Genomic DNA, 27,436 nt, shown 5'->3' with positions numbered 1-27,436 from the left:
AATTGCTCAGAATAACAGAGAGGAAGCTGAGAGCTGACACCTGAGGACTTCCATCTCCACCCACTCCCCATGCAGGGTTCCACCTCACCTGTAAATAAATGTTGAGTACATGCTTTCAAAAATATCCATTTACTATCTTAAAAAAATTAAGAAATTCATTTAAAGAAATTAAAAATATATATAGGTTGAAAAAGAACCAAATTATTAGCCCGAGTGGCATCTAGTATCTTCTTCTTGCTTTGCTTCTCTGCACCTCAGTACTTATCTCACTGTCAAGAAATTATCTGAGAACTTGTCTGTAGCCCCCACTTGAGTTCAGGGACCTATTGCATTGCCAGAACCTAATATATGTTTGGCACCTAACAGATGCTCAACAAACATTTCTGAACTATGGCTCGCCAAATTTAAAAATTAGCCCCGAAATTTTTTCTAAGTTTCAACCCTAATTTTTATTAGTGATAAATGTAAAATTTATCACTTATTTCACATTTCTATTTGAGCACCTCCAATTTAACAGATACAAAACAGAATCATCTATTTTGACCCAGTGTTATAACCCTCCCCCAAATAACCTCAGTTCCTCTTATTATGGCAAATGCTATTACCTTTTTGGGATCTTCCCAATTGTCTGAGCCAGAAACCTGCTTGTCATCCATGTCACTGTCCGCTTCCTCACCGTCCAATTATTTCCTAGTTTCCTTCCCTTTTCTCCATCCTAGGCCTCCCTGGCCTTAATTCAAGGTCTCTTATGTTATTGCATTTGCTTCCTAAATCATATCTCCAACCCCATCCTCATGACTGTCAGCCTTTAAAACATTCTAAAATGTACTCAAAATAACAGTAATTAATACTTTGTGGGATTACTGTGGTGCCAGGTACCGCTGACTTTTACAGGTATTTTCTTTTCGACTCTTCATAATAGCCCCAGTTTGAAATAACTTCCCAAGGTTGTTCAGTAAGGAGACAGAGACAAGACCTGAACCCAGGTAGCCAGGCTCAGAGCTGTGTTAGGCTAGGTTATATAACCTCCTGGAACTTTCTGCCATATTGTTTCACGCCATGTCTGAGTCTGATTCTCCTGCCCTGGCAGATGGCCTGGTTGCAATGAGTCTTTTCTGAGTGAAGTCTAGCTCAGTATTCCTTTCCCAGAGCTGGTGGTATACTGAAAATGTGAATGGTGGCTATATGGTCAATAAACCAAAGAAGTGGATCCAGTGGGTTATTAGACAAGAGGTCCTGAGGATGAAACTGAAAGCTGGGGTGGAGAGCAAGGAATTTCTAAGCTGCAGATGCACGAGGGATGGGCTAACAGAAGGGTGGTCTGGATATGGTGGCAACTGCTACTGTCCATCTTAGCCTTATGTGCTCCCTACTGTGTGATGCTTACGTGGCTGGATGCTTTAAGGATCTGGGGCTAAGTGGCCAGCCTGGAGTGTACCACCTCCCCACTGTTTGTCTGGCAAACTCTTGACATATTTTTCAAAATTTACTTTAGCATCATTCCTACATCTTTCTGTCTACATTTAGGTCCCTCCTTTGTTCTTCTCACACTGTTTTGTGAGGCTGCAAATTCCTTGAGGTCAGGCACCCTGGTTTTTCTTCTTTATACTCTACACAACTAGAATCTAATAATCACTGACTCCAATTGAGTAACAGGGAGGCAGATTTTGGCTTAGCATAAGAGAAACTTTTTAAAGTATACTTTAACTACAGACTAGTGGCTAAGAGCTTGGCCTTTGTGTCTTACTACCTCTATTCAAATTTCAGCTTTCTGTATTACCTTGAGCAGCTTAATCTGTCTGTGCCTCAAAAAATGGAGATAATAATATCTATGTCATCAAGTTGTTGTGAGAATTAAATGAGATAATACATGGAAAGTACTTGGCTCAGTTCCTGGCACCCTGTAAGCACCTGGTAATTTTAGATATTTTTTATTATTGTTATGATTATTCACTAGCACTATCTTATACTGAAGCAGGGTCCTTCAGAAGCAGTGAGTTCCCTTCTACTGAAGGTATTCAAGCAGCAGTAAGTCCAGGAAAGATGCTGTAGAAGCAGTTTAGGACTTCTAAGGATGCTTCTAATCATAGAAGAGGGAAGTTATTTCTCTGATTCAAAGAAAGTGTGATCATTAGTGTTACTTCTAGTGAAGCTGAGGAGTGTTAGAATAGAAAAGAGACATCAGATTTGGCTGTATGTATGTATTACAAACAACAAAATATTTTATTCTTTGTTGATTGCAAAAGCCCTTTTATGTTGTAACTCATACGGCAAATCAGGCCCTTACATGCAAATCCATGTCTTTTCAAAAGGACTAGCTTGGCCTTGCCAAAATGGAACAAACAAAACTTTAAAGACTGTTTCAGCCCTACTGAAATGTCTTTTCCCTTTGAAAGAAGTCTATTAGTGATGCAAATGCAAAGTTATCTGCACAGATGATAATCCTCGCAAACAAAACAGTGAAACCATTAGAACTTTCTTGTGCAGCATTCAATCCTGAGAATTTGGCTTTCCAGCATTAAAAAGGCAGAAAAAGAGAGCAGAACTGGTTCCTATTTGAGATAGTTTATTAGGTCTGCTTATCTGAACCCTGGTCTAATTATCCTCGTGTTTGGCTTAAGGAGGCCAAACAATTCTCCAAAAGTGGACAGGCTGTAAGAAGGCTTGCCTCTGGGCAAGTGCCTTAAACAGGCAAAAACCAGGGTCCTTAGCCATGGAATAATATTTATAGTCAGGAGTTTAATTCTCAAGATACCAGAGTCTTTTAAGGTCGATCCATCTAGAAGAAACCCAATGATAAGCATTCATAGGGCAGCAGTGTAAGTAATATGCTCCTAGTACTGATGCTTTAAAATAATTAAAAACTAGATAATTGAAGGTCTACTTGTATAGGTGAAGAGATGGTCATTTTCCAACATCTTTTAGTCAACAGATAGGGCAAACAACTTCTTTGAGAATTTAGTAAACATGCAATCTGACTGTAGGCAAAGAGATGGAAAAGATAAAAATGTACGAGGCAGTTAACTGTAAATAGTTCGCTTGACTATTATTTGATTATACTTATTTTATATTTAACAAGTTTGATAAGACCTAGTTTTTCGGGGAGCCACGAGGCCTTAGGGAATATTATCGGTCAGAAGGTGTGGTGCCTACGGGTACTAGAAAACAGCTTCTGAAGCAAAAATCCAAAGCGGTATTGCCGAAGTGGCCATCACCTACCTACTTGATTAAAGCTTTTGGAAATGCCTAGTGGGCAGTTTATTGAGAACAGAAAATTAGCCCTACATACCCAGAGGCTTTCTTGGACAGATAATAAGATTTGAAGCTGGTGTCCACACACATGGGATGCAAGGCTTGCAATCTGGGTCTGAAGCAGGGTGGGGCTTTGGGTAGTTAAGCTGTAGAGCTTGCGGACCATCACAGGTTGACATTTCAGATATGGGAACGGATCTCGTCCACGCTCCACCCTTCACCCCCACCCCACCTCTCCTTTGCAAGGTTGCTAGACAGCTTGCTGGTCCCCTCCCCCATCTGTGATAATCCAGACGCCTCTGGTGAAGGTCAAGCACTGCTTTAGTTCTGGCCTCTGGCTGCCTCCCACGCCCTCCACGCGGAAGGGCTGGCGGCCGTTTGGCGTGTTTTTCCTCCAGAGCTTCCCACGGCCTACCCACTCCGCACGCCTCCCTGGCCGCCCTCCTGACCTGTCCTTTTTTGCACCCTGGCAGGTCAACTCCAAGGGCCCGAGTGTCAGGGGTCGCAGCAAGCACAGCTCACTTTTTTCAGGGGATTTCCTCAGGACAACAACCCCTTCCCCGCAATCCCAGAAAGTCTGTGGGACTCGGCTGTGCCCTATGTATAGTTGCTTCTAAAAAAAAGTTCGGGACACGGGCCGTCTTGCAAATTAAAACTATACTACCTGCTTAGGATGGGGACCTGATGCGGCGACGTCAGACTTTGTCGCTGGGGAAATGAGAAGCGAATAGGAGCTCCTTTCTGCCTGCCCCCCCTCCGCGGTCCCGGGGGCAGGCGAGCCTTTTCTGGCACGGCACAGCGGCGGTCGCGCGCGGGTTCCCCGTGCGGGGAAGCCGCGGCCGTTTTGGCCGAGTAGGGCCCGGGGGCCGGGCCTCGCCAGGCAAGCGCGCGGAGCCGGAGCGCGCACGGGGAGGGCCGCGCGCGGGGCCGGAGAGCGCTCCCTCCGTGCTCGCGGCTGCGCAGTCGGGCGGGAGCCGGGAAAGGGGAGGAGGGTGGAGGAGCCGGAGTAAGGGGAGGGGGAGGAGCGGCGAAGGCGGAAGCCATGTTGGAGTTTCACCCGGAGCGAGGGGCTGCGAGCGTCATCGGCTCCGTGTGGGTGTGACCCGGGTTCGGCGCCGCGGCGGGCTGCGGGGGGCGGGGACGGTTAGGCCGGTCGTCGTCGTCCGCGGCGGCGGCCGCAGCGTGGAGCCGGGCGATTGTGACCGCCGGGGGAGCAGGGGGCCCGCCGCGGCTCCCACTCTCCGTGTGGCCCCCTGAGCGCCCCCCCTCCCCTGCCCGGGAGGGAGGCGGGGGGCACCCGGGGCCCGCCATGAACCCCTGCTTCGATCTGTCCCGCCGGAACCCTCAGGAGGACTTCGAGCTGATTCAGCGCATCGGCAGCGGCACCTACGGCGATGTCTACAAGGTGAGGGCGAGGGGCCGCGCGCCGCTGAGGCTGTGGGGCGCTGACCCGCCGCGGGGAGGGCGAGGAGCGCCGGCGAGTCGGGGCGCCCGAGTCTGCGCTGCCTGTCGGCGGGAGTCGCTGGCGCCCGGGAGCGGTGGGCGAGGAGGAGCGGCGGGTGCCCAGGGCTCCGCGACCGTGCAGAGAACAAAGGGCCAAACGTTTAATCCCGAGACCTCCGGGTCCTTACCTGAGCCTCCCCCGGACGCGCATTTCCCGGGAAGCGCTGAACGGCGGCGGCATCTCCGCTCCTCACCGCGCGGAGAGGGTCTGCGCGTTTGTTGCATTGGCAGGGTCAGTGCGACGAGCCGGACAGCAGGGGTTTGGCTTATGTCAAACCTGCGTGCTCTCCACGGACCTGGGATTGTTCGCGGTGGGTTGGCAAATGCTGCCCACCAGACCCGGCGATAGTCATTTCACTGGGCAGCGTCCATCGACAGCCCCTCAACCTTTAGCCTCCTAGCATCCGCATACCAGTTTCTTTTAATTTTCCAAGTAATGACTTTCTTTTGTAAAAGAGATCTGGTTAGCATGACTTCTTTCTTCCTTCCTCCGTTCCTCCCTTCCTCTCTCCCTTTCTTTCTCCCTTTCTCTCTCTCTTTCTTTCTTTCTTCCCCTCCCTTCTTTCCTTCTTTTTTTCTTTCGAAAGAGCAACTTTTTCTCCAACTCGAATTGGACTGTGATGCCTTATTAAACTTGTTTTTGTCAGGGACACATAGGATTCAGCTTTTTTTTTATATGTAAGTGAATTGAATACTTAGGAAAGGTACTGGTTTGGCAAGGTTAGAATTCAAAGCCCATTAGTAGCATAGCATTCCTGTTGTAGAGGGACCACTTCTAAATGTGGCAGATAAATCATGCTTCTCTGGCCAGCTCAACTCTTGGCCTCACAGAGACTGCCAAGAAGAGCAGGCTTGTGCCAAATGTGGCAGCCGTCTTGATTTGGTTGTGTATCTTCTTACTGGTAACTGAAGTGGAACTCCGCCTGTTTCACACAACACCTGAGGATGCACAAAGAAACTTAACTTTACTTTGGAAAGTTGAGTCTTAACTTTATTTTGCCCACCTTTAAGCAGTAGGTTTTTACTTTTACTTCACTTGTAACGCATATGGTAACTTAGATATTTAATACAGTGCAGCCAGTATTCTGCATTAGTCTTGTTTTGTGGATGATTTGCTTTCCATCATCAGTTATATCACCACTTTTCTCCATAGACAACACAGGAGTCTATGTTGTCACCTATGTGACACACCTACTGTGTATAAGGTACTGTGCATCTATCTAAGCACTTGGGTTGTAGCGCTAAAAGAGAGACATGTTCCCAAGTCTTACTTGTTTATATTTTTTGGACAAGAACAACATTAAACAACCATTTAAATAATTATTTTATTGATTTCTTCGTGCTGCAGAGAGGAGAGGATTAGGATTAGGGTTAGGAGAGTGTATAACAGGAGGACTTCAGCTCCTCTGGGGAGTCAGAGGCAATGAGGAGAGGGAATTATGCCAGATAGAGGAAGCATGATCTGTGCAGGCTTGGAGCCCCCAAGGAACAGGGTGAGGATTTGAAAGAAGGCCTATGTGGCCTCAGTAGCCAGAGAGGGAGGATGACCCTAGATCATGCAGGCCTCTTTGGTCTTGTAAGGAGGTGGGACTTCTCTTTAGGACAGTAAGGAACCATTGCAGGGTTTTAAGTAGGAGAGTGAAATTAGACTTGGATTTTTACAAGCTTTCAAGCCTTACCTACTGCAGTGTGGGGAGTGGAGATGGGGGGCAGAGGTAAAAGAGCAGTTAGGAGGCCATTGTAAGCATAACCATTACGGTATTGTGCTTGGAATTTGTAGTGATTGTGAAAGTTGAAGTGAGTGAATCCAGGTAGCTTAGAGTTGGTTAAGGGAGTCTGGTTAGGGCTTCTCTGATGGCACAATGGTTAAGAATCCACCTGCCAATGCAGGGGACGCAGGTTTGAGCCCTGGTCTGGGAAGATCCCACATGCTGGGGAGCAACTAAGCCCATGCGCCACAACTACTAAGCCTCCGCTCTAGAACCCACGAGCCACAGCTACTGAGCCCACGAGCCACAACTACTGAAGCCCGCGCACCACAACTACTGAAGCCCACGTGCCTAGAGCCCGTGCTCCTCAACAAGAGAAGCCACCGCAATGAGAAGCCTGTGCACTGCAACAAAGAGTAGCCCCCGCTCACCACAACTAGAGAAAGCCTGCGCACAGCAACGAAGACCCAACACAGCCAAAAAAAAAAAAAATAATAATAATAAATAAATAAATTTTTTAAAAAGGGAGTCTGGTTATATTGAGATGAAAAGTTAACTGAACCTTTGCTTATGTATCAGGCTTAGGTGGCAGGGTAGACAGTAAGTTCTTTTTCAGTTCTTTACAAGAATAATTGGCCATGTATTTACTATATTTAGAAAAAACAGCTGGTAGTTAAGCCACATGATTAAAACGTAAAAAAATTAGGCCTGTTAATTTCCTAAGGACATCTAAGTGCAGTGCAGGTATAAGTTGATTAATCTTGTCATCTGTTTAAAATAATGATAATGGAAACTAACATTTATAGAGTGCTTATTACTTGCCAGGCAGTGCTCGAAGACTTCTCCATGTATTACCTCAATCCTTACAATAGCCCAATGAAAGAGATGCTGTTATTAACTCCATTTTGCATCAGAAGAAACTAAGGCACAGGGAAGTTACAGTAACTTGCCAAAGTTCGTAGGTGGCAAAGCCAAAATGTGAACCAGTTTGCTCTAGCTACTGTGTCCTTAACCAGCATATGGGCAGATAATGTATTATCGAATTTCCAGTGGAGAAATGGAGGCACACACTTAGTTTAGCATGTTAATTGCAGCCACACTCTGAGGTAGAGTGGATCTTTAAGTAGTAGTTAGAATACCTGACTCCTGCTGTACAGCCAGGCCTCACTGTTTTTGTAGAGTCTGCCAAGTGGACATCAGATAATAGATGCTTGATCCCTGCCTGCCAGACTCTTCTAATATCAGGGGCCCAAAGCAGAGAAACTCTGTGGTTTTTGGCGTCATATCCCGTTTGCTGAATGACCCAAAGCTTAAACTATTTGTATTTTTGTCTGTACGTAGTCATGTTCATGCTATAAAGATAACAGATTTTTTTGTATTTTGCTGTTTTCGATTTTCATTATTTATACAGATGGTGTTGATTAGAGAGTAGTGCCTTAAAGAATTTTTTTCAAAAGCCAGTACATATAATTTGCTCCTTAATTTGTCAGTATTTAGGTGCTAAAAATGGAATGATCCGATTAAGTAAATAAGTTAGAGGCCTAATTATTTATAGTCATTCTTAGAAGGTTGGTGTTTTAAGTGATTTTTATTTTGAAAACTATATCCTATGCAGTGTAATAATATGCTTATTATATTTAAGGTGGCATGGTTTAGTTAAAAAGTACTGAGCTAGGATGTGGAAGATCTAGAATTTATTAGCTCTTTGGCCTTATAAAATCACTTAGCCTCTCAGAGCTGTTTTGTTGTGAAGGTATTATTACCATCATATGCCCTTCTGTTTATGCTGTTGACTTGTTTCACTCAACAAATACGTTTTAATTTTTTTGAGGCCAAAAAAATGCAAATATACATTTCCTCTGCACTGTCTTAAAGTACATGAAAATATAGTTTAAAAAGAAAAGGCTGGGCTTCCCCGGTGGCACAGTGGTTGAGAGCCCACCTGCCGATTCAGGGGACACGGGTTTGTGCCCCCGTCCGGGAGGATCCCACATGCCGCGGAGCGGCTGGGCCTGTGAGCCATGGCCGCTGAGCCTGCACGTCCGGAGCCTGTGCTCCGCGACGGGAGAGGCCACAACAGTGAGAGGCCCACGTACCCGCAAAAAAAAAAAAAAAAAAAAGAAAGGAAAAAAAAAAGAAAAGACTTACATACTTTTAAATGTCCTGTAACTCTGGGCTTTATCTGTCAGGTGAAGTATCTGTAGCAGGAGTTACTCAGGGACTTGGGAGTTGACAGCTAGAAAGGGCTCTGTGGTTGAGCCTCAGGGGGCCCATGAAACCCTTGGAAATTTATAGGCTTAATGTTGTATGTGTGTGTGTTTTTCTGGAGAGATGGCTTTTGGTATTTATTACATTCTCAGAGAGTTCCATGATCCCAAAAAAGAAGAGAATGAATGATCTATAGGTTTGTCACTTGAAAGCGATTACTTGGAGAAGTTAGGTCTTTGTATACCATATCACATTATCAACATTTATCAACATTAGTATGATTTTCACATGCATTATGCTATTTTTTCTCAGGCAGTTTTCCAGTTTAATTTGTATTATTCCTACCCTTAGAGTCTTCATTTACGGATGTTTTTCTAGATTTATTGCTAGAGAGACAATACTAAAGCTAGAGATAGGGTAAGGCAGGGTTGTTTTGAAGTACTGGTCTTCACGTGTTTCTCAGGGAGTATCTCATCTGGTCTTGTGGTGTTAGCTTTGTCCCTGTGAATGACTCCCAGATGCCTCCAGCTTGTGCCTTCTGAGTTTTAGCCCATTATCTCCAGCTGACAAATGGAGACAATGTCAAAAGCCCCAGTAGGGTCAGTTTGTTAAGGCTTGAAGCCTTGGAATCATCTTTTACTTCCAGACTGGACTTCATAAGCATTTTCCAAACTGTGACCAGGGGATTTCCCCGTCAGTCCAGTGGTTAGGACTCTGCACTTCCAATGCCGGGGGCACGGGTTCGATCCCTGGTCGGGGAACTAAGAAGATCCTGCATGCTGTGGGATGCAGCCAAACAAGCAAACAAACAAAAAACTGTGACCAGGATGCTCCAGGGAAAGCAGTACTATGAGTGTATCAGAGACCGAGAAGTCCTATGGTAAAGAAACCTGGTAAACTTTGCTTAACCCAGCAAACTCCAAAGTTACTTGATGATGGGATTCTTCTCTGTAATACCGATTGCTTGTCCTTAGAACTGGTGTCTTGTAGAACATGCTTTGGAAATGTTGATATTGCTTTTATCTGTGTGTGTTTGGAAGCCATTCCCTCTGAAGCAGAGGCTGTAATGTGGCTAAGCTCCAAGGTAGCATTCACATGGTGATCTATGTAGAGAGACTCTGAAAGCTGACAGGAGAAAAATTGAAGGTTGGACAGTGAAATCAGGAAATTAATTTGTATGTTCAAGTATTCAGTGAATTATGTGTTGACTTGTTTGTAACTCTGCGTCTCTCATGGTATTCCGATTAATATCATCAAACACTAATTCTTTCATCATAGTCAGGATTTATAAGAACTTTTCTGGAAAACTCAGTTCTGAAACCTCGCCTCCTATGAGGGACGTGAAGACCTTAAGCATTTAGAAAAGAACAGCTGAAGGAAAATGAAACGTGTATCCGGATTATGCCCATTTTTACTTTCATGGAGGACAGAGTCTAGAGGGACCAGAGGAAGTGGTCCTAAACTTCAGAATGATTGTTTGAGTATTTAAGGTAAATTAAGGTAGAGTTTCCTCGTATCAGTAGTTATTTGAGGTGGAAAAGGACAGTGGAACAGATTGTGGGATAATTTCTGTAGATACAAACAGCTTACCTGCCTTTGATATGGATCTGATTCCCTAAAGGAGGTACTTACCTCCAAGATTTGATTTGTATGTATATTTACTTGTGAAACAACATCTAATTATTTTGTATTGAGAATGAATAGTTAGTCATTCTCTCATGAGAGTCCATTTAACATTCATCCTACACTGAATAGCTGTAATATGAAAGGAAAGGTTCTAGGGACTGTGTGTGGAGTAGGAAAAATGACAAGACTTGGTACTTTATTTACAGGGACATAAATTGTGAACCTACTTTTAGCTATCATAATTTGAGATCAAAACTGTGTTGATTTCCTCTTTTCTAGCACATTAAATCTCTTACTGGCTGAGAGATTGTCTTGACACTCCATAATCTAGACAACTGACTTCTCTGTAGCACAGCACAGTGATTTTTTTTTTAACATCTTTATTGGAGTATAATTGCTTTACAATGGTATGTTAGTTTCTGCTTTATAACAAAGTGAATCAGGTATACATATACATATATCCCCATATCTCCTCCCTCTTGAATCTCCCTCCCACCCTCCCTATCCCACCGCTCTAAGGTGGTCACAGAGCACGGAGCTGATCTCCCTGTGCTATGCGGCTGCTTCCCAGTAGCTATCTATTTTACATTTGGTAGTATATATTCAGCATAGTGATTTAAGACCAGGCTCTGGAGGCAGACTGCCTAGTTTCACCACCCACTAGCCAATTACCTAATCCTTCCCTCTGTGCCTCAGTTTCCTCCGTTGTAAAATGGAGATGCTTAGAAAAGTACTTGGGGGACTTCCCTGGTGGTCCAGTGGGTAAGACTCTGCACTCCCAATGCAGCGGGCCTGGATTTGATCCCTGGTCAGAGAACGACATCCCGCATGCGTGCTGCAACTAAGAGTCTGCGTGCTGCAACTAAGAAGCCCGCGTGCCACAACTAAGACCCGGCACAGCCAAAATAAATAAATAAATAATAAAGAAAGGAATATTTTTAAAAAGTACTTGGGACAGTGCCTGTCACGTCATACTCAGTACTGGTTAGTTGTCGGTAATACTGTTTATTATTATGTATTTTTCCTGCTCCTGTCTTCCTAACCTACTCTGCTCCTCGTGCTGCTGCCTCAGTGGTTTTACACTTGCTGTCTGTGCTCGTAACCCACCCCCCCATATCTGTATGGTTTGTTTCTTCATTTCCCTCAGGTCTCAGCTCAAATGTCACCTTTTAATGTGCCTGTTCCTTATCATCCTATAAAAAACAGCTCCTCCCCACTTCTGTCTTTACCAGGGATGGATCCAGATTTTGTAGGCCCTGAACTTTATACAGTAATTTGGGTACCCTCGTTGATAAAACAAATAAATTAGAATAAAAAGGTTGGTGTGAAAGTGAATAATTATTTAGAGTTAGAAAAGATGTCCCAACAAAATGCTGTAACCTTAAGAGTCAGGTCCCTTTCTTCTGAGGTCTCTTTAGGCATTTGATCAAAAATGCTGTCATGTAGTGCTTCCTGATAGCCACCGGGCTTCTCTTCCCCACCAACAACATTCTACATGTCCCAGTAACTTTCATCCCTCATAGAGGCCCCGGGGAAGTGAGGAGGCCTGAACTGTAAGTTTTATTAGCTTTATAAAAAATTCAGCTTTGCCTCTTACTCTCCCTAATTTTCATTGTGGCATGTATCACCTTATATTTATTTGTTTATTGCCTTTCTTTCCCCGCTAGAGTGTAAGTCCAGGAAGCTGGTGGTTTTGTTTTGTTCATGGCTGTATCCCCAGAACATAGAAAAGTGCCTAACACATATTTAGACTCTCAGTAAATATTTGTGGAATGAATGAATGAACTGGCATGAGAGGAACAAACCGTGTGCTACTACCTAAGTTTAGAGGAAGGAAATCATTATTTCTGGTTGGGAGAAATCATAGCAGGTTTTAAAGTGGAGATGACATTGGGCTTGACCTAGATCTCTGGCCATAGTGGGTATAGAATGAATTAAACATTGTGGTTTATTATTAGACCTAAACTAAATCAGTGGGTTTAATGTATCTTCTGCATAATAAGCAATGTTCATAACTTACATACATATGAGAATACTCTGTCATTTTAAAGTAAAGACATTTAGAGACTAGTGAATATATATAGCTATTACATACTGGGTTTTGTTTTTTGAAAATATGATTAAATTGGACTTCTAATCAGGAAGAGGACTTTGTTCACCAATACCAAAAGGCCTTAGATTTGAGAGATGAAATCATGTTCGTTTTCTACTTTTGTTTTTTACAGTTTTTTTGGTTCTGGAAGATGCCATGTTTCAGAGTTCCAGCTGCCTTGACTTGAGATTTTAGGTTTGGATTCCTAATGTGACAGTGTATCACCTCCCTTAGTCCTTAAAGTCTATTGGAAAAATCTTAGGTTTGACCGTAAATTTAGGTATGTCCAAAGAAGACATTTATTTAGTTTGTTTAAACTCTTCTTAGAAACTTGAGGTGGTAAGAAAATTCTTTCTGTATAAATCATCCACCTTCTGCTCAAAGAATCTTCTCCTCATGGCCTATAAACTAAAGTGCACACCTTTTTTAAAAAATTGAAGTATAGTTTCTGTACAATATTGTATTAGTTACAGGTATACAATATAGTGATTCAAAATTTTTAAAGATTATACTCCATTGGTGGTTTAAGCCTGACGTTCAAGGCATTGTCCTATTTGCTCTCTGGGCCCTTATGATGAGAAAGTTTAGATTGGAGGAGGCAGGGCGAGAGGAGGAAAGCAGAGGAGGGAATAGGGGCTGGGGGTGCTTTCCAGGTGAGCGTTTAACCACAGGAGTAAAGGGTTAGAGACTGAAAGGGAGGATTAAGTAACATGGAGACTTGTGTTGGGGAGCATGGAGAAGTAAAATTTGCTAGATAAGGCAGGGCCAATTTACGAAGTTCTTGGAAGCCAGGTAAAATTGTGTAGATAGGAAGTGACAGGATGTTGGGAACACTAAGGCTTTTGTACAAGAAATAATAATGTTGAAAGTGCCCAGGATTATTCTGGCAATTGTAATGAGAGTGGAAGGACAGAAATATCTGTAAAATAGAGTCTGTTTCAGAATCCTTTTGTACTCTTAAAAATTATTGAGTACACCAAAGTTGTTTATGTTAATTATATCTATTGCTATTGACTATATTAGCAATTATACCTGAGAAATTTTTTAAAATATTAATTTATTAAAAAGAATAATAAACCTATTACATGTTAACATAAATGACATTTTCATGAAAAATAACTGTTTTCCAAACAAAAATTGAGTGAAGGGAGTGGGATTGTTGTACATTTTGCAAGTCTCTTTAATATTTGGTTAAATAGAATACAGCTGTTTCTCAGATGTGTTTTTCATTCATCCTATTGGGATATTTTGTTTTGGTTGACATGTGAAGAAAATCTGGTCTCTCACATGTATTTATTTGGAAAAGGAGAATATTTTAACAGCCTTTTCAGGTAATTGTGGGTATTTTCCTCTTATACATCTCCACAACTTGACAATTAAAAGTTAGTTGCGGAGAGAAGATGGCGGAAGAGTAAGAGAGAGAAGATGGTGGAAGAGTAAGACGCGGAGATCACCTTCCTCCCCACAGATACATCAGAAATACATCTACACGTGGAACTGCTCCTATAGAACACCCACTGAATGCTGGCAGAAGACCTCAGACCTACCGAAAGGCAAGAAACTCCCCCACGTACCTGGGTAGGGCAAAAGAAAAAAGAATAAATAGAGACAAAAGAATAGGGGCGGGACCTGCACCAGTGGGAGGGAGCCGTGTAGGAGGAAAGGCTTCCACAAACTAGGAAGCCCCTTCACTGGGGGAGAGACAGGGTGGCAGGGAAGAAGCTTCGGAGCCGCAGAGGAGAGCGCAGCAACAGGGGTGCGGAGGGCAAAGCGGAGAGATTCCCGCACAGAGGATCGGTGCCGACCAGCACTCACCAGCCCGAGAGCCTTGTCTGCTCCCCAGCCAGGGCGGGCGGGGGCGGGGAGCTGAGGCTCGGCCTTCGGTCAGATTGCAGGGAGAGGACTGGGGTTGACGCCATGAACACAGCCTTAAGGGGGCTAGTGCGCCACGGCTAGCCGGGAGGGAGTCCAGGATAAAGTCTGGACCTGCCGAAGAGGCAAGAGACTTTTTCTTGCCTCTTTGTTTCCTGGGGAGCGAGGAGAGGGGATTAAGAGCACTGCTTAAAGGAGCTCCAGAGACGGGCGCGAGCCACGGCTAACAGTGCGGACCCCAGAGATGGGCATGAGACGCTAAGGCTGCTGCTGCTGCCACCAAGAAGCCTGTGTGCAAGCACAAGTCACTCTCCACACCTCCCCTCCTGGGAGCCTGTGCAGCCCGCCACTACCAGGGTCCTATGATCCAGGGACAACTTCCCTGGGAGAACACACGGCGTACATCAGGCTGGTGGCCTCTGCCACCACAGGCTCGCCCCGCATCCGTACCCCTCCCTCTCCCTGGCCTGACTGAACCAGAGCCGCCAAATCAGCTGCTCCTTTAACCTCGTCCTGTCTGAGCGAAGAACAGACGCTTTCAGGTGACCTACACGCAGAGGCGGGGCCAAATCCAAAGCCGAACCTCGGGAACTGTGCAAACAAAGAAGAGAAAGGGAAATTTCTCCCAGCAGCCTCAGAAGCAGCAGATTAAAGCTCCACCATCAACGTGATGTACCCTGCATCTGTGGAATACCTGAATAGATAACAAATCATCCCAAATTGAGGAGGTGGATTTTGGGAGCAAGATATATTATTTTTTCCCCTTTTCCTCTTTTTGTGAGTGTGTATGTGTATGCTTCTGTGTGAGATTTTGTCTGTATAGCTTTGCTTTCACCATTTGTCCTAGGGTTCTGTCCGTCCGTTTTTTTCTTTTTTTACTTTTTAAAATTTTTTTCTTAATAATTATTTTTTATTTTAATAACTTTATTTTATTTTATCTTATTTTATTTTATTTTATCCTCTTTCTTTCTTTCTATTTTTTCTCCCTTTTATTCTGAACCGTATGGATGAAAGGCTCTTGGTGCTCCAGCCAGGCGTCAAGGCTGTGCCTCTGAGATGGGAGAGCCAACTTCAGGACACTGGTCCACAAGAGACTTCCCAGCTCCACGTAATATCAAACAGTGAAAATCTCCCAGAGATCTCCATCTCAACACCAAGACCCAGCTCCACTCAACGACCAGCAAGCTACAGTGCTGGACACCCTATGCCAAACAACTAGCAAGACAGGAACACAGCCCCATCCAAGAGAGGCTGCCTAAAATCATAATAAGGCCACAAACACCCCAAAACACACCACCAGACGAGGACCTGACCACCAGAAAGACAAGATCCAGCCTCATCCACCAGAACACAGGCACTAGTCCCCTCCACCAGGAAGCCTACACAACCCACTGAACCAACCTTAGCCACTGGAGACAGACACCAAAAACAACGGGAACTACGAACCTGCAGCCTGCAAAAAGGAGGCCCCAAACACAGTAAGATAAGCAAAATGAGAAGACAGAAAAACACACAGCAGATGAAGGAGCAAGGTAAAAACCCACCAGACCTAACAAATGAAGAGGAAATAGGCAGTCTACCTGAAAAAGAATTCAGTATAATGATAGTAAAGATGATCCAAAATCCTGGAAATAGAATAGACAAAATGCAAGAAACATTTAACAAGGACCTAGAAGAACTAAAGAGGAAAGAAGCAACGATGAACAACACAATAAATGAAATTAAAAATACTCTAGATGGGATCAATAGCAGAATAACTGAGGCAGAAGAACAGATAAGTGACGTGGAAGATAAAATAATGGAAATAACTACTGCAGAGCAGAATAAAGAAAAAAGAATGAAAAGAAATGAGGGCAGTCTCAGAGACCTCTGGGACAACATTAAATGCACGAACATTTGAATTATAGGGGTCCCAGAAGAAGAAGAGAAAAAGAAAGGGACTGAGAAAATATTTGAAGAGATTATAGTTGAAAACTTCCCTAATATGGGAGAGGAAATAGTTAATCAAGTCCAGGAAGCACAGAGAGTCCCATACTGGATAAATCCAAGGAGAAACAATGCCAAGACACATATTAATCAAACTATCAGATATTAAATACAAAGAAAACATATTAAAAGCAGCAAGGGAAAAACAAATAACACACAAGAGAATCCCCACTAGGTTAACAGCTGATCTTTCAGCAGAAACTCTGCAAACCAGAAGGGAGTGGCAGGACATACTTAAAGTGATGAAGGAGAAAAACCTACAACCAAGATTACTCTACCCAGCAAGGATCTCATTCAGATATGCTGGAGAAATTTAAACCTTTACAGACAAGCAAAAGCTGAGAGCGCTCAGCACCACCAAACCAGCTTTACAACAAATGCTAAAGGAACTTCTCTAGGCAAGAAACACAAGAGAAGGAAAAGACCTACAATAACAAACCCAAAACAATTAAGAAAATGGGAATAGGAACATACATATCGATAATTACCTTAAATGTAAGTGGATTAAATGCTCCCACCAAAAGACACAGATTGGCTGAATGGACACACAAAAAAAGACCCGTATATATGCTGTCTAAAAGAGACCCACTTCAGACCTAGGGACACATACAGACTGAAAGTGAGGGGATGGAAAAAGATATTCCATGCAAATGGAAATCAAAAGAAAGCTGGAGTAGCAATTCTCATATCAGACAGAATAGAGTTTAAAATAAAGACTATTACAAGAGACAAGGACACTACATAATGATCAAGGGATCGATCCAAGAAGAAGATATAACAATAGTAAATATTTATGCACCCAGCATAGGAGTACCTCAATACATAAGGCAAATAAAAGGGGAAATCAACAGTAACAAAGTCATACTAGGGGACTTTAACATCCCACTTTCACCAATGGACAGATCAGCCAAAATGAAAATAAATAAGGAAACACAAGCTTTAAATGATACATTAAACAAGATGGACTTAATTAATATTTATAGGACATTCCATCCAAAAACAACAGAATACACATTTTTCTCCAGTGCTCATGGAACATTCTCCAGGATAGATCATATCTTGGGTCACAAATCAAGCCTTGGTAAATTTAAGAAAATTGAAATCGTATCAAGTATCTTTTTCGACCACAACGCCATGAGACTAGATATCAATTACAGGAAAAGATCTGTAAAAAATACAAACACATGGAGGCTAAACAATACACTACTTAATAACGAAGTGATCACTGAAGAAGTCAAGAGGAAATTAAAAAATACTTAGAAACAAATGACAATGGAGATACGACGACCCAAAACCTATGGGATGCAGCAAAAGCACTTCTAAGAGGGAAGTTTATAGCAATACAATCCTACCTTAAGAACCAGGAAACATCTCAAATAAACAACCTAACCTTACACCTAAAGCAATTAGAGAAAGAAGAAGAAAAAAACCCCAAAGTTAGCAGAAGGAAAGAAATCATAAAGATCAGATCAGAAATAAATGAAAAAGAAATGAAGGAAACAATAGCAAAGATCAATAAAACTAAAAGCTGGTTCTTTGAGAAGATAAACAAAATTGATAAACCATTAGCCAGACTCATCAAGAAAAAAAGGGAGAAGACTCAAATCAATAGAATTAGAAATGAAAAAGGAGAAGTAACAACTGACACTGCAGAAACACAAAGGATCATTAGAGCTTACTACAGGCAGCTGTATGCCAATAAAATGGACAACCTGGAAGAAATGGACAGTCTTAGAAATGCACAACCTGCCGAGACTGAACCAGGAAGAAACAGAAAATATGAACAGACCAATCACAAGCACTGAAATTGAAACTGTGATTAAAAATCTTCCAACAAACAAAAGCCCAGGACCAGATGGCTTCACAGGCGAATTCTTTCAAACATTTAGAGAAGAGCTAACACCTATTCTTCTCAAACTCTTCCAAAATATACCAGAGGAAGGAACACTCCCAAACTCATTCTACGAGGCCACTATCATTCTGATACCAAAACCAGACAAAGATGTCACAAAGAAAGAAAACTACAGGCCAGTATCACTGATGAACATAGATGCAAAAATCCTCAACAAAATACTAGCAAACAGAATCCAACAGCACATTAAAAGGATCATACACCATGATCAAATGGGGTTTATTCCAGGAATGCAAGGATTCTTCAATATATGCAAATCAATCAGTGTGATACACCATATTAACAAATTGAAGGAGAAAAACCATATGATCATCTCAATAGATGCACAGAAAGCTTTCGACAAAATTCAACACCCATTTATGATAAACACCCTGCAGAAAATGGGCATAGAGGGAACTTTCCTCAACATAATAAGGCCATATATGACAAACCCACAGCCAGCATCGTCCTCAATGGTGAAAAACTGAAAGCATTTCCACTAAGATCAGGAACAAGACAAGGTTGCCCATTCTCACCACTCTTATTCAACATAGTTTTGGAAGTTTTAGCAACAGCAATCAGAGAAGAAAAGGAAATAAAAGGAATCCAAATTGGAAAAGAAGTAAAGCTGTCACTGTTTGTTGATGACATGGTATTATACGTAGAGAATCCTAAAGATTCTACCAGAAAACTACTAGAGCTAATCATTGAATTTGGTAAAGTAGCAGGATGCAAAATTAATGCACAGAAATCTCTGGCATTCCTGTACACTAATGATGAAAAGGCTGAAAGTGAAATAAAGAAAACACTCCCATTTACCATTGCAGCAAAAAGAATAAAATATCTAGGAATCAACCTACCTAAGGAGACAAAAGACCTGTATGCAGAAAATTATAAGACACTGATGAAAGAAATTAAAGGTGGTACAAATAGGTGGAGAGATATACCATGTTCTTGGACTGGAAGAATCAACATTATGAAAATGACTCTACTACCCAAAGCAATCTACAGATTCAATGCAATCCCTATCAAACTACCACTGGCACTTTTCACAGAACTAGAACAAAAAAATTTCACAATTTGTATGGAAACACAAAAGACCCCGAATAACCAAAGTAATCTAGAGGACGAAAAATGGAGCTGGAGGGATCAGGCTCCCTGACTTCAGACTCTACTACAAAGCTATAGTAATCAAGACAGTATGGTACTGGCACAAAAACAGAAATATAGATCAATGGAACAGGATAGAAAGCCCAGAGATAAACCCACGCACATATGGTCACCTTATCTTTGATAAAGGAGGCAGGAATGTACAGTGGAGAAAGGACAGCCTCTTCAATAAGTGGTGCTAGGAAAACTGGACAGGTACATGTAAAAGTATGAAATTGGAACACTCCTAAAACCATACACAAAAATAAGCTCAAAATGGATTAAAGACCTAAATGTAAGGCCAGACACTATCAAACTCTTAGAGGAAAACATAGGAAGAACATTCTTTGACATAAATCACAGCAAGATCCTTTTTGACCCACCTCCTAGAGAAATGGAAGTAAAAACAAAAGTAAACAAATGGAACCTAATGAAACTTCAAAGCTTTTGCACAGGAAAGGAAACCATAAACAAGACCAAAAGACAACCCTCAGAATGGGAGAAAATATTTGCAAATGAAACAACTGACAAAGGATTAATCTCCAAAATTTACAAGCAGCTTTTGCAGCTCAATAACAAAAAAACAAACAACCCAATCCAAAAATGGGAAGAAGACCTAAATAGACATTTCTCCAAAGAATATATACAGATTGCCAACAAACACGTGTAAGAATGCTCAATATCATTAATCATTAGAGAAATGCAAATCAAAACTACAATGAGGAGCTTCCCTGGTGGCGCAGTGGTTGGCAGTCCGCCTGCCGATGCAGGGGGCATGGGTTCGTGCCCCGGTCCCGGAGGATCCCACATGCAGCGGAGCAGCTGGGCTCATGAGCCATGGCCGCTGAGCCTGTGCGTCTGGAGCCTGTGCTCCACAACGGGAGAGGCCACAACAGTGAGAGGCCCGCGTACTGCCAAAAAAAAAAAAAACCAAACAAACCTACAATGAGATGATATCTCACACTGGTCAAAATGGCCATAATCAAAAAATCTAGAAACAATAAATGCTGGAGAGGGCGTGGAGAAAAGGGAACACTCTTGCACTGTTGGTGAGAATGTAAATTGATACAGCCACTATGGAGAACAGTATGGAGGTTCCTTAAAAAACTATAGATGGAACTACCATATGACCCAGCAATCCCACTACTGGGCATATACCCTGAGAAAACCATAATTCAAAAAGAGTCATGTACCAAAATGTTCATTGCAGCTCTATTTACAATAGCCAGGACATGGAAGCAACCTAAGTGTCCACTGACAGATGAATGGATAAAGAAGATGTGGCACATATATACAATGGAATATTACTCAGCCATAAAGAGAAAAGAAATTGAGTTATTTGTAGTGAGGTTGATGGACCTAGAGTCTGTCATACAGAGTGAAGTAAGTCAGAAAGAGAAAAACAAATACCGTATGCTAACACATATATATGGAATGTAAGAAAGAAAGAAAAAAAAAGGTCATGAAGAACCTAGGGCTAAGACAGGAATAAAGACAGAAATACTAGAGAATGGACTTGAGCATATGGGGAGGGGGAAGGATAAGCTGTGTCAAAGTGAGAGAGTGGCATGGACATATATACACTACCAAACGTAAAATAGATAGCTAGTGGGAAGTAGCCGCATAGCACAGGGAGATCAGCTCGGTGGTTTGTGACCACCTAAAGGGGTGGGATAGGGAGGGTGGGAGGGAGGGAGATGCAAGAGGGAGGAGATATGGGAACATATGTATATGTATAACTGATTCACTTTGTTATACAGCAGAAACTAACACACCATTGTAAAGCAATTATACTCCAATAAAGATGTTAAAAAAAAAAAAGTTAGTTGCAATGTAGAATCCAAGACCTACCAGTATGGTAAAACACTTATTATTGGTCTCTGACTTAAAATGGATCATTTTTACCCACGTGTGATTTTTTAACATCATGCATTGGTCATTTGGAAAATATGGATTCATGATGTTATCCAGATCTTCCCAACGTTGCCATGTTTCATTACACAATATTGTAAATCATCACTCATCTCATCAGAAAAGTCTTAAAGTATTGATGGTAGATACAAGTTTTCCAAGATTCAAATTTCTCTTTGAAAGTGCTAAATGCATCACATGCAGCAAATACTGTTGTTTTTCATTGAACTGACAGGTTCATTTAGTTTATTTTCAAGAAAATGTCAGATACCTAACCATGAATAATCATGGTTTGTCAGCTCTTCTCTCAAGTAAAAACAGTGTTCTGTGGAAAAAGTGGCTTGTTCGGTTTGCAACTCAATCACTAGTGCTGTTCTTTGAGATAAACCAGTGTACTTGGTATGCAGAAGTGTTTATGAATTTCATCAAATAGAGTATTAAAATGATAAAGGTCAAGATTTAATAAAATTAATAATGTTTATGCTTCAGTAAGGGCATTCTTAAGTGAAACTGGCTTTTATTTTTTCCCAGCGAGTGCCTGGCAGTGAAGAATACACTTGACTACTATACGTTGTGGGTCTGCTGCCTTGATTTGTGCTAAGGCGCCAGCCGTTTTACCACCATTGCTTTTGTATTATTAGTACAAATGTCAACACAGTGAAAGGGGGCCAATAAAATTTCAGTATTATTATGAAAATAGTTTTGACTTTTCAGACCCTCAGAAAGGAATCCCAGGGACCTCCACAGTTCTCCTCCACAGAACTGTGCTAGAAGATTATGTGGAGTAAGCTAAGGGTAAGGTAAGTGGTGATGGATCAGACAAGGCAAACAGTAGTGAAGAGCAGAAAGGAAGAACAGATAGGTGAGAAGCATCTTGGAGAGAAATTCGACAAGGCTTTGTGGAGAAATACAGGGATGGAGAGAGATGATTCAGAGAGGACTTAACAATTTTAAGCCTGATTGAGGAGCACGTAGTTGGTGCTTTATAAATACTTGTTTAAATCAATTAATAGTGGGAGAATGGCATCAGTTACAAAGACAGTAAAGTTGAGAAGGGGGAGCTCTGATGGAGTTTGGATTTTCTGTTAGAAAATAGGTATCTGTGAGGGTTTTTTTTTTTCATTATTTTCTTACTGTGGTTACTCTGAAGAAACAGTAGTAATAATTACTTCCCTTCATTTTTCTGTGGAGAATAACAATTCTTTAACAGTGTCTTTAGGACTAATAGAGGCTGATAAGAGCCAGAACCTTTCTCCCAGCTCTTACTGAGGGATTACCAGGAGGACGTGCAAAACATGTCCTCCTACTGAAGAAAAATGCTACAGATTGGGAGGGTAATTGGTATAGGGGATTAGTGAACGGAACAGTAAAATATGAGCTAGCTATTTTTATTCTGGCATAAATTTGAAAAGCGTTTTGTATTCTGATTATAACATGTACATTTTTAAAAGAAAAAATAGACAATAAGAAAACTTTAAGAAAATAATTAAAATGATGAGTAATCTTACTCCCAAGAGGTGGATACTCTTAGTATTTTGATGTTTCTTTGTAGACAGATATTTTAGAACACTTGTATGTTGTTGCATATTTTAAAAATTAAATTATGGCTTACTTAGAGTGAATGCATAGATGTTAAATCTTTTAGTTTGACAAATATACAGCTGTGCAACCCATGCCTTTATTAAGGTAGAACATTTCCTTAACCTCAGAAAGTTCTTTTATATCCATTCCCAGTCATGCTGTCCACCCTCTTCCCCCCAGCCATTGCAATCACTGTTCTGATTTCTATCACTATAAAAGCTCTTCTAGGACGTGATATAAATGAATCACAAATGGATTACCTTGGCACCTTTGACAAAAATCAGTTGACAGTACATGTGTAGGTATATTGCACTCTGTCTTGTCCTGTTGAGCTGTTTGGCTATGTTTTCAGCAATACCTCAGTCTTGCTTACTGTAGCTTCATAGAAAGAAAGCCTTGAAATCAGGTAGTGAGTCCTACAACTTTATTCTGCTTTTTCAAAATTGTTTTATCTATTCTAGGTCCTTTATTTTTACCATACACATTTTAGAATCAGCGTTTCAGTTACATGAAAAAGCCTTCCAAGATTTTACTTTTTATTTTAACGTAATTAAAAACTCATAGGAAGTTGCAAAAAAAGTACAAAGAGGCCACATGGACCCAACACCCAGCTTCCCCCAGTGGTGATATTTTTGCCTAACTGTAGTGCATTATCAAAGCCAGGAGATTGATTGACACAGTGCAGTTAACTAGAGCTTAGTCAGATTTCATCACTTTTTGCATGCACTCATTTTTTTCATGCCTGTGTGCATAATTTTGTGACATTTTATCACGTATATAACCTACTGGGATTTTATTGGGATTATGTGGGATCTGTAGCTCGATTTGTGGAAAATTGAGATCTTAACAGTATTGAGTCCTTTGATCTGTGAATACAGTATCTCTCTACATTTATTTAGCTCCTCCTTAACTTATTAATGTTTTGCCTTTTTTTTCTTTTTAATTTATAAATTTCATCCTTCGCCTTTTCTACTAATATTGTAGTAAAAGATAACTATTATGTACTACTTCTTCAAAGTGGTACAGTAATTGTAATGTGAGGCACATTTTCAGTTTTTATTAAAATCTTCACTGTACTAGTGTGTCTGACTTCCTTTGATTTAACCTTGAACATTTTTAGCCCTGAGCATATGGACTCTTTAAAGTTGGCAAAATGAAAACAGGGGAAATGACTATTTAAAAAGGTATCCACTTCAACTATATTATCTAAAGATTAAAACAAAGTCCTTAGAACCTGATTTGTTTTTATGTATGAGATGTATCTGTTTATTGGTGCATATTTTGCAAAAATTAATATTTTTTGTGCTTATTAAAGGAAAATAACTTAAAGTTTTCTACGTCCTTAAGTGAAAAATAAACAACATTGTGCTTGATTGTTTAGAAGATCCTAAAGAATTTCGTTCTGATCTTGAGGAGCTTATGATCTGATTTGAGGAAACAAAATATGCCTAAATGGAACATCTAAAGAACATTTATAAGGCAGTATTTTAGCAATTAAAAGAGCAATCACATGTTTTAAATACTGCAGACATTCAATTTTAAGGGAAAGGTGTGTTGGTGTTAATTTGATAAAGGTTTTCTGGAAGAGTGAATCTGATCTGGGAATCAAAGAAATAATTGGGTTTTCATTTGTAGAGAACATTTCATTTATAGAGAACCTTTCATTTGTGTGGGAAGCCATTCCAAAAGAGTAGATATGGATAAAAATACAGCTGTGGGACAGAAGTGGGCAAAGAGATACTAGACATTCTGACTAAAGCAAGGGTCCACATTTTTGAGATGTGATAGATAATGTTTCAAATATCCAAGATACAAACAAATGCTTGGAGAACGTGCAACTCATTTGATTTACAGTATAATATTTTCCAAATTCATTAGGGCCACTCTTGTCTTTCTGATCTTCTTGTGTCACTATTTGGATGTTATAAGTAAGTTTTATTTCCCCCCTTTCCCCTCTGTTGGGTTAAAAGTTATACATTTTATTTTTATACTTTTGGTGTCAAATTTCAATATGCATAATAAACTAATACATCTCTCTCTTTTCCCTTTCTGGTCAGTACATGGACTTGGGAATGATTCAGTTCAATTACCACCTTCTTATTTTGTGGTGTTGTCTGTTATTTTGGTTCTATATTGCTTTCTTGTCTCCCAGATGAGTGTTTATTATCATTGTTTTATACATACAGTGCTGTTTTACGGTCACCCATATGTGTTTTCAATTTCTTTGCTCACCATTGTTTCTTGGCATCTTGCTCCATCATTCTGGCTTCAGTTTTCTTCTTCCTGGTGAGCATTATTTGGTAGGGTTCTTCCTCCCTCCCTCCCTCCCTCCCTCCTTTTGACTGTGTAAAGGTAAACTCAGTCTCTTTTTTTCAAAAATGTCTTTTTTGTCTTAACCTTTAAATCATAATTTAGTGTAGTGTAACTAAGTTGACAGTTATTTTCTCTCAGAACTTTGAAGATATTCTGTTGTTGATGCTAAGAAGTCTGTTGTCAATTTAATTGTTCCTTGTAGCTAGCTAATCAGTGTTTTCTTTCTAATTGTCTTTTAAGATTTTTTTTCTTTGACTCTGGTGTCCTTCAGTTTTACATTGATGTTTCTAGATATGGATTTAAATAAAAATATTTGTTGTTTTTCTTTAATCTAAAGAGTAACTTGTTTCATCAGTCCTGGAAAATTCTAAGCTGGCATGTCTTTGACTATTATTTCTTTCCTATCCCTCTGTTGTTCTTTCTTTAGAACTCCTATTGTATACTTTTCCTTCTATTTCTTCATGTCTCATAATGTCATGACTTTTTCAGCTCTGTATTCTGTCTTGTATTATGGTTCATATCTTCAGCATCTTCAATTGTATCTATGTCTCATCTGCTATTCAAAATATCTGTTGCTTTAAAAAAATAATTTGAACTCACAGGAAAAAATAGAAGAATAATATAAAGAACTCTTATATACCCTTTTCCAAATTCACCAGTGGTTAACACTTTGCCACATTTGCTTTATCATTTTTTTCTTCTCTCTCTCTCTCTCTCTCTCTCTCTCTCTCTATATATATATATATATATATATACACACACACATTGTTTTTCTCTGAACCATTTGAGAGTAAATTACAGACATCATGCTCCTTTACCCATACACAACTCAATGTATATTTCTCAAAATAAATATTTTCACTTAAATAAAACCACTGTACAGTTATCAGAGTCAGAGACTTGTAATATTAATATAATAATATTATCTAATCTATAGACCTTATTCAGATTTCTATCAATGGTCTTAATAATGTCCATAAGAGCATTTTTTCCTCCTAGTTCAGAAACTAATCCAGGATCATAGATTGCTTTTAGTTTTCAATCTCTTTTCATCTAGAATAGTTTTTTAGCCTTTCTTTGCTTTTCTAGACACTGATATTTCTGATGAGTATGTGTCATTTATTTTGTAGAATGTCCTTCATTTTCAGAGTGTCTGGTGTTTCCTTTTGGTTAAATTCAGGTGACACATTTTGGGCAGAAAAGTATGTAAGTGATGATGTGTACTCAGTGAATCATATCAGGAGGCACATGATGTTGATTTGTCCCATTATTAATGTTAGTTTTGATCACTTGGTTAACTTGGATCTGCCAAATTTCTTCACTATAAAGTTGCTATTTTTTTCCTTTTGTAATTATTATAATAAGTAATTTGTGGGGAGATACTCTGAGACTATATAATATCTCCTTCCTCACCTAACTTACACCTATTAGTTTTAGCATCCATTGATGAGTCTTACTTGAATTATTAACTATGATGGTTGCAAAATAGTGGTTTTCTAACTCCATTAATTTCTTCTATATTTATTGGTTGGCATTCTGTTGTGATGAAGAGCTTTTACTTCTTGATTTATTTATTTTTGGACTTACGGATTCTTATTTTATTCCTTGGGTGCCAGTTAATCACTGTCACCTGTTTTGATGGTCAAACTATTTAAGCTTTAGTTAGCTAGATTCTGTCTTAGCTCAGGCTGCCAAAACAAAGTTCTATAGCCTGGGTGGCTTAAACGACAGAAATTTACTTTCTCACAGTTCTGGAGACTAGAAGTGTAGGATCAAGGTGTGCCAACATGATTGGTTTCTGACGCGGGCTCTCTTTCTGGTTTATAGATGGCACTCATCTGCTTTCTTTCTGTGTGCTCACATGGCAGAGAGGGAATGAAGCTCTCTTGTGTCTCTTCTTTTAGGGCACTAATGCCATATGAGGGTCCGTACCCCCATGACCTCATCTAAACCTAACTATCTCCCCAGGGCCCTGTCTCCAAACACCATCACCGTGGGATTAGGGTTTCAACACATGAATTGGGGAGAGGGGGGGACACAGTTCAGTCCATAGCAGATTCAGTTGCTTTTTAAATTTTAATAATTATATTTCAGGAAATTATATTTCTTTTTCAAGTCTGTATTCTTTTTGCATAGTTTCTTGTTTTTAGAGTTTTGACCCTTTTTTATAGCTTTGATTATTTTAACATACTTATTAGCATTCTCTTTCAAATTACAATTCTGTCTTTTCAAATTGGCGGGGATGTTAATCTTTCTGTGTGTTGGTTTGTTGTGTTTGCTGACTCTCACTTGTGGGTTTTTATTTTAATTTTGAATTCATCTGAAATTTCTCCAAGAATCTTT

General features: G+C 40.6%; 1 protein-coding gene and 1 long non-coding RNA gene across 4 annotated transcripts in view; one reads left to right on the top strand and one right to left on the bottom strand.

The window, feature by feature from the left end:
• Positions 1-4,157, bottom strand: part of LOC309815293 — a 117,362-nt gene extending 113,205 nt beyond the window's left edge. For both annotated transcript variants that reach the window (XR_014295837.1, XR_014295838.1), the window contains exon 1: positions 3,917-4,157. This is a non-coding gene — a long non-coding RNA (uncharacterized lncRNA). The remainder of the gene's footprint in view (positions 1-3,916) is intronic.
• Positions 4,158-4,275: 118 nt separating this feature from the next.
• Positions 4,276-27,436, top strand: part of MAP4K3 (mitogen-activated protein kinase kinase kinase kinase 3) — a 193,967-nt gene continuing 170,806 nt past the window's right edge. For both annotated transcript variants that reach the window (XM_082641992.1, XM_082641991.1), the window contains exon 1: positions 4,276-4,657. In XM_082641992.1, coding sequence (XP_082498118.1) covers positions 4,562-4,657 — 96 coding nt within the window. In that variant the 5' untranslated portion in view covers positions 4,276-4,561. The remainder of the gene's footprint in view (positions 4,658-27,436) is intronic.

This window comes from Mesoplodon mirus (assembly GCF_964341445.2).
Source record: "Mesoplodon mirus genome assembly, chromosome: 14".
NCBI classification, from domain to species: Eukaryota; Metazoa; Chordata; class Mammalia; order Artiodactyla; family Ziphiidae; genus Mesoplodon; species Mesoplodon mirus.
The sequence above is the reverse complement of the archived record's forward strand: the minus strand, read 5'-3'. Positions and strand labels throughout refer to the sequence as shown.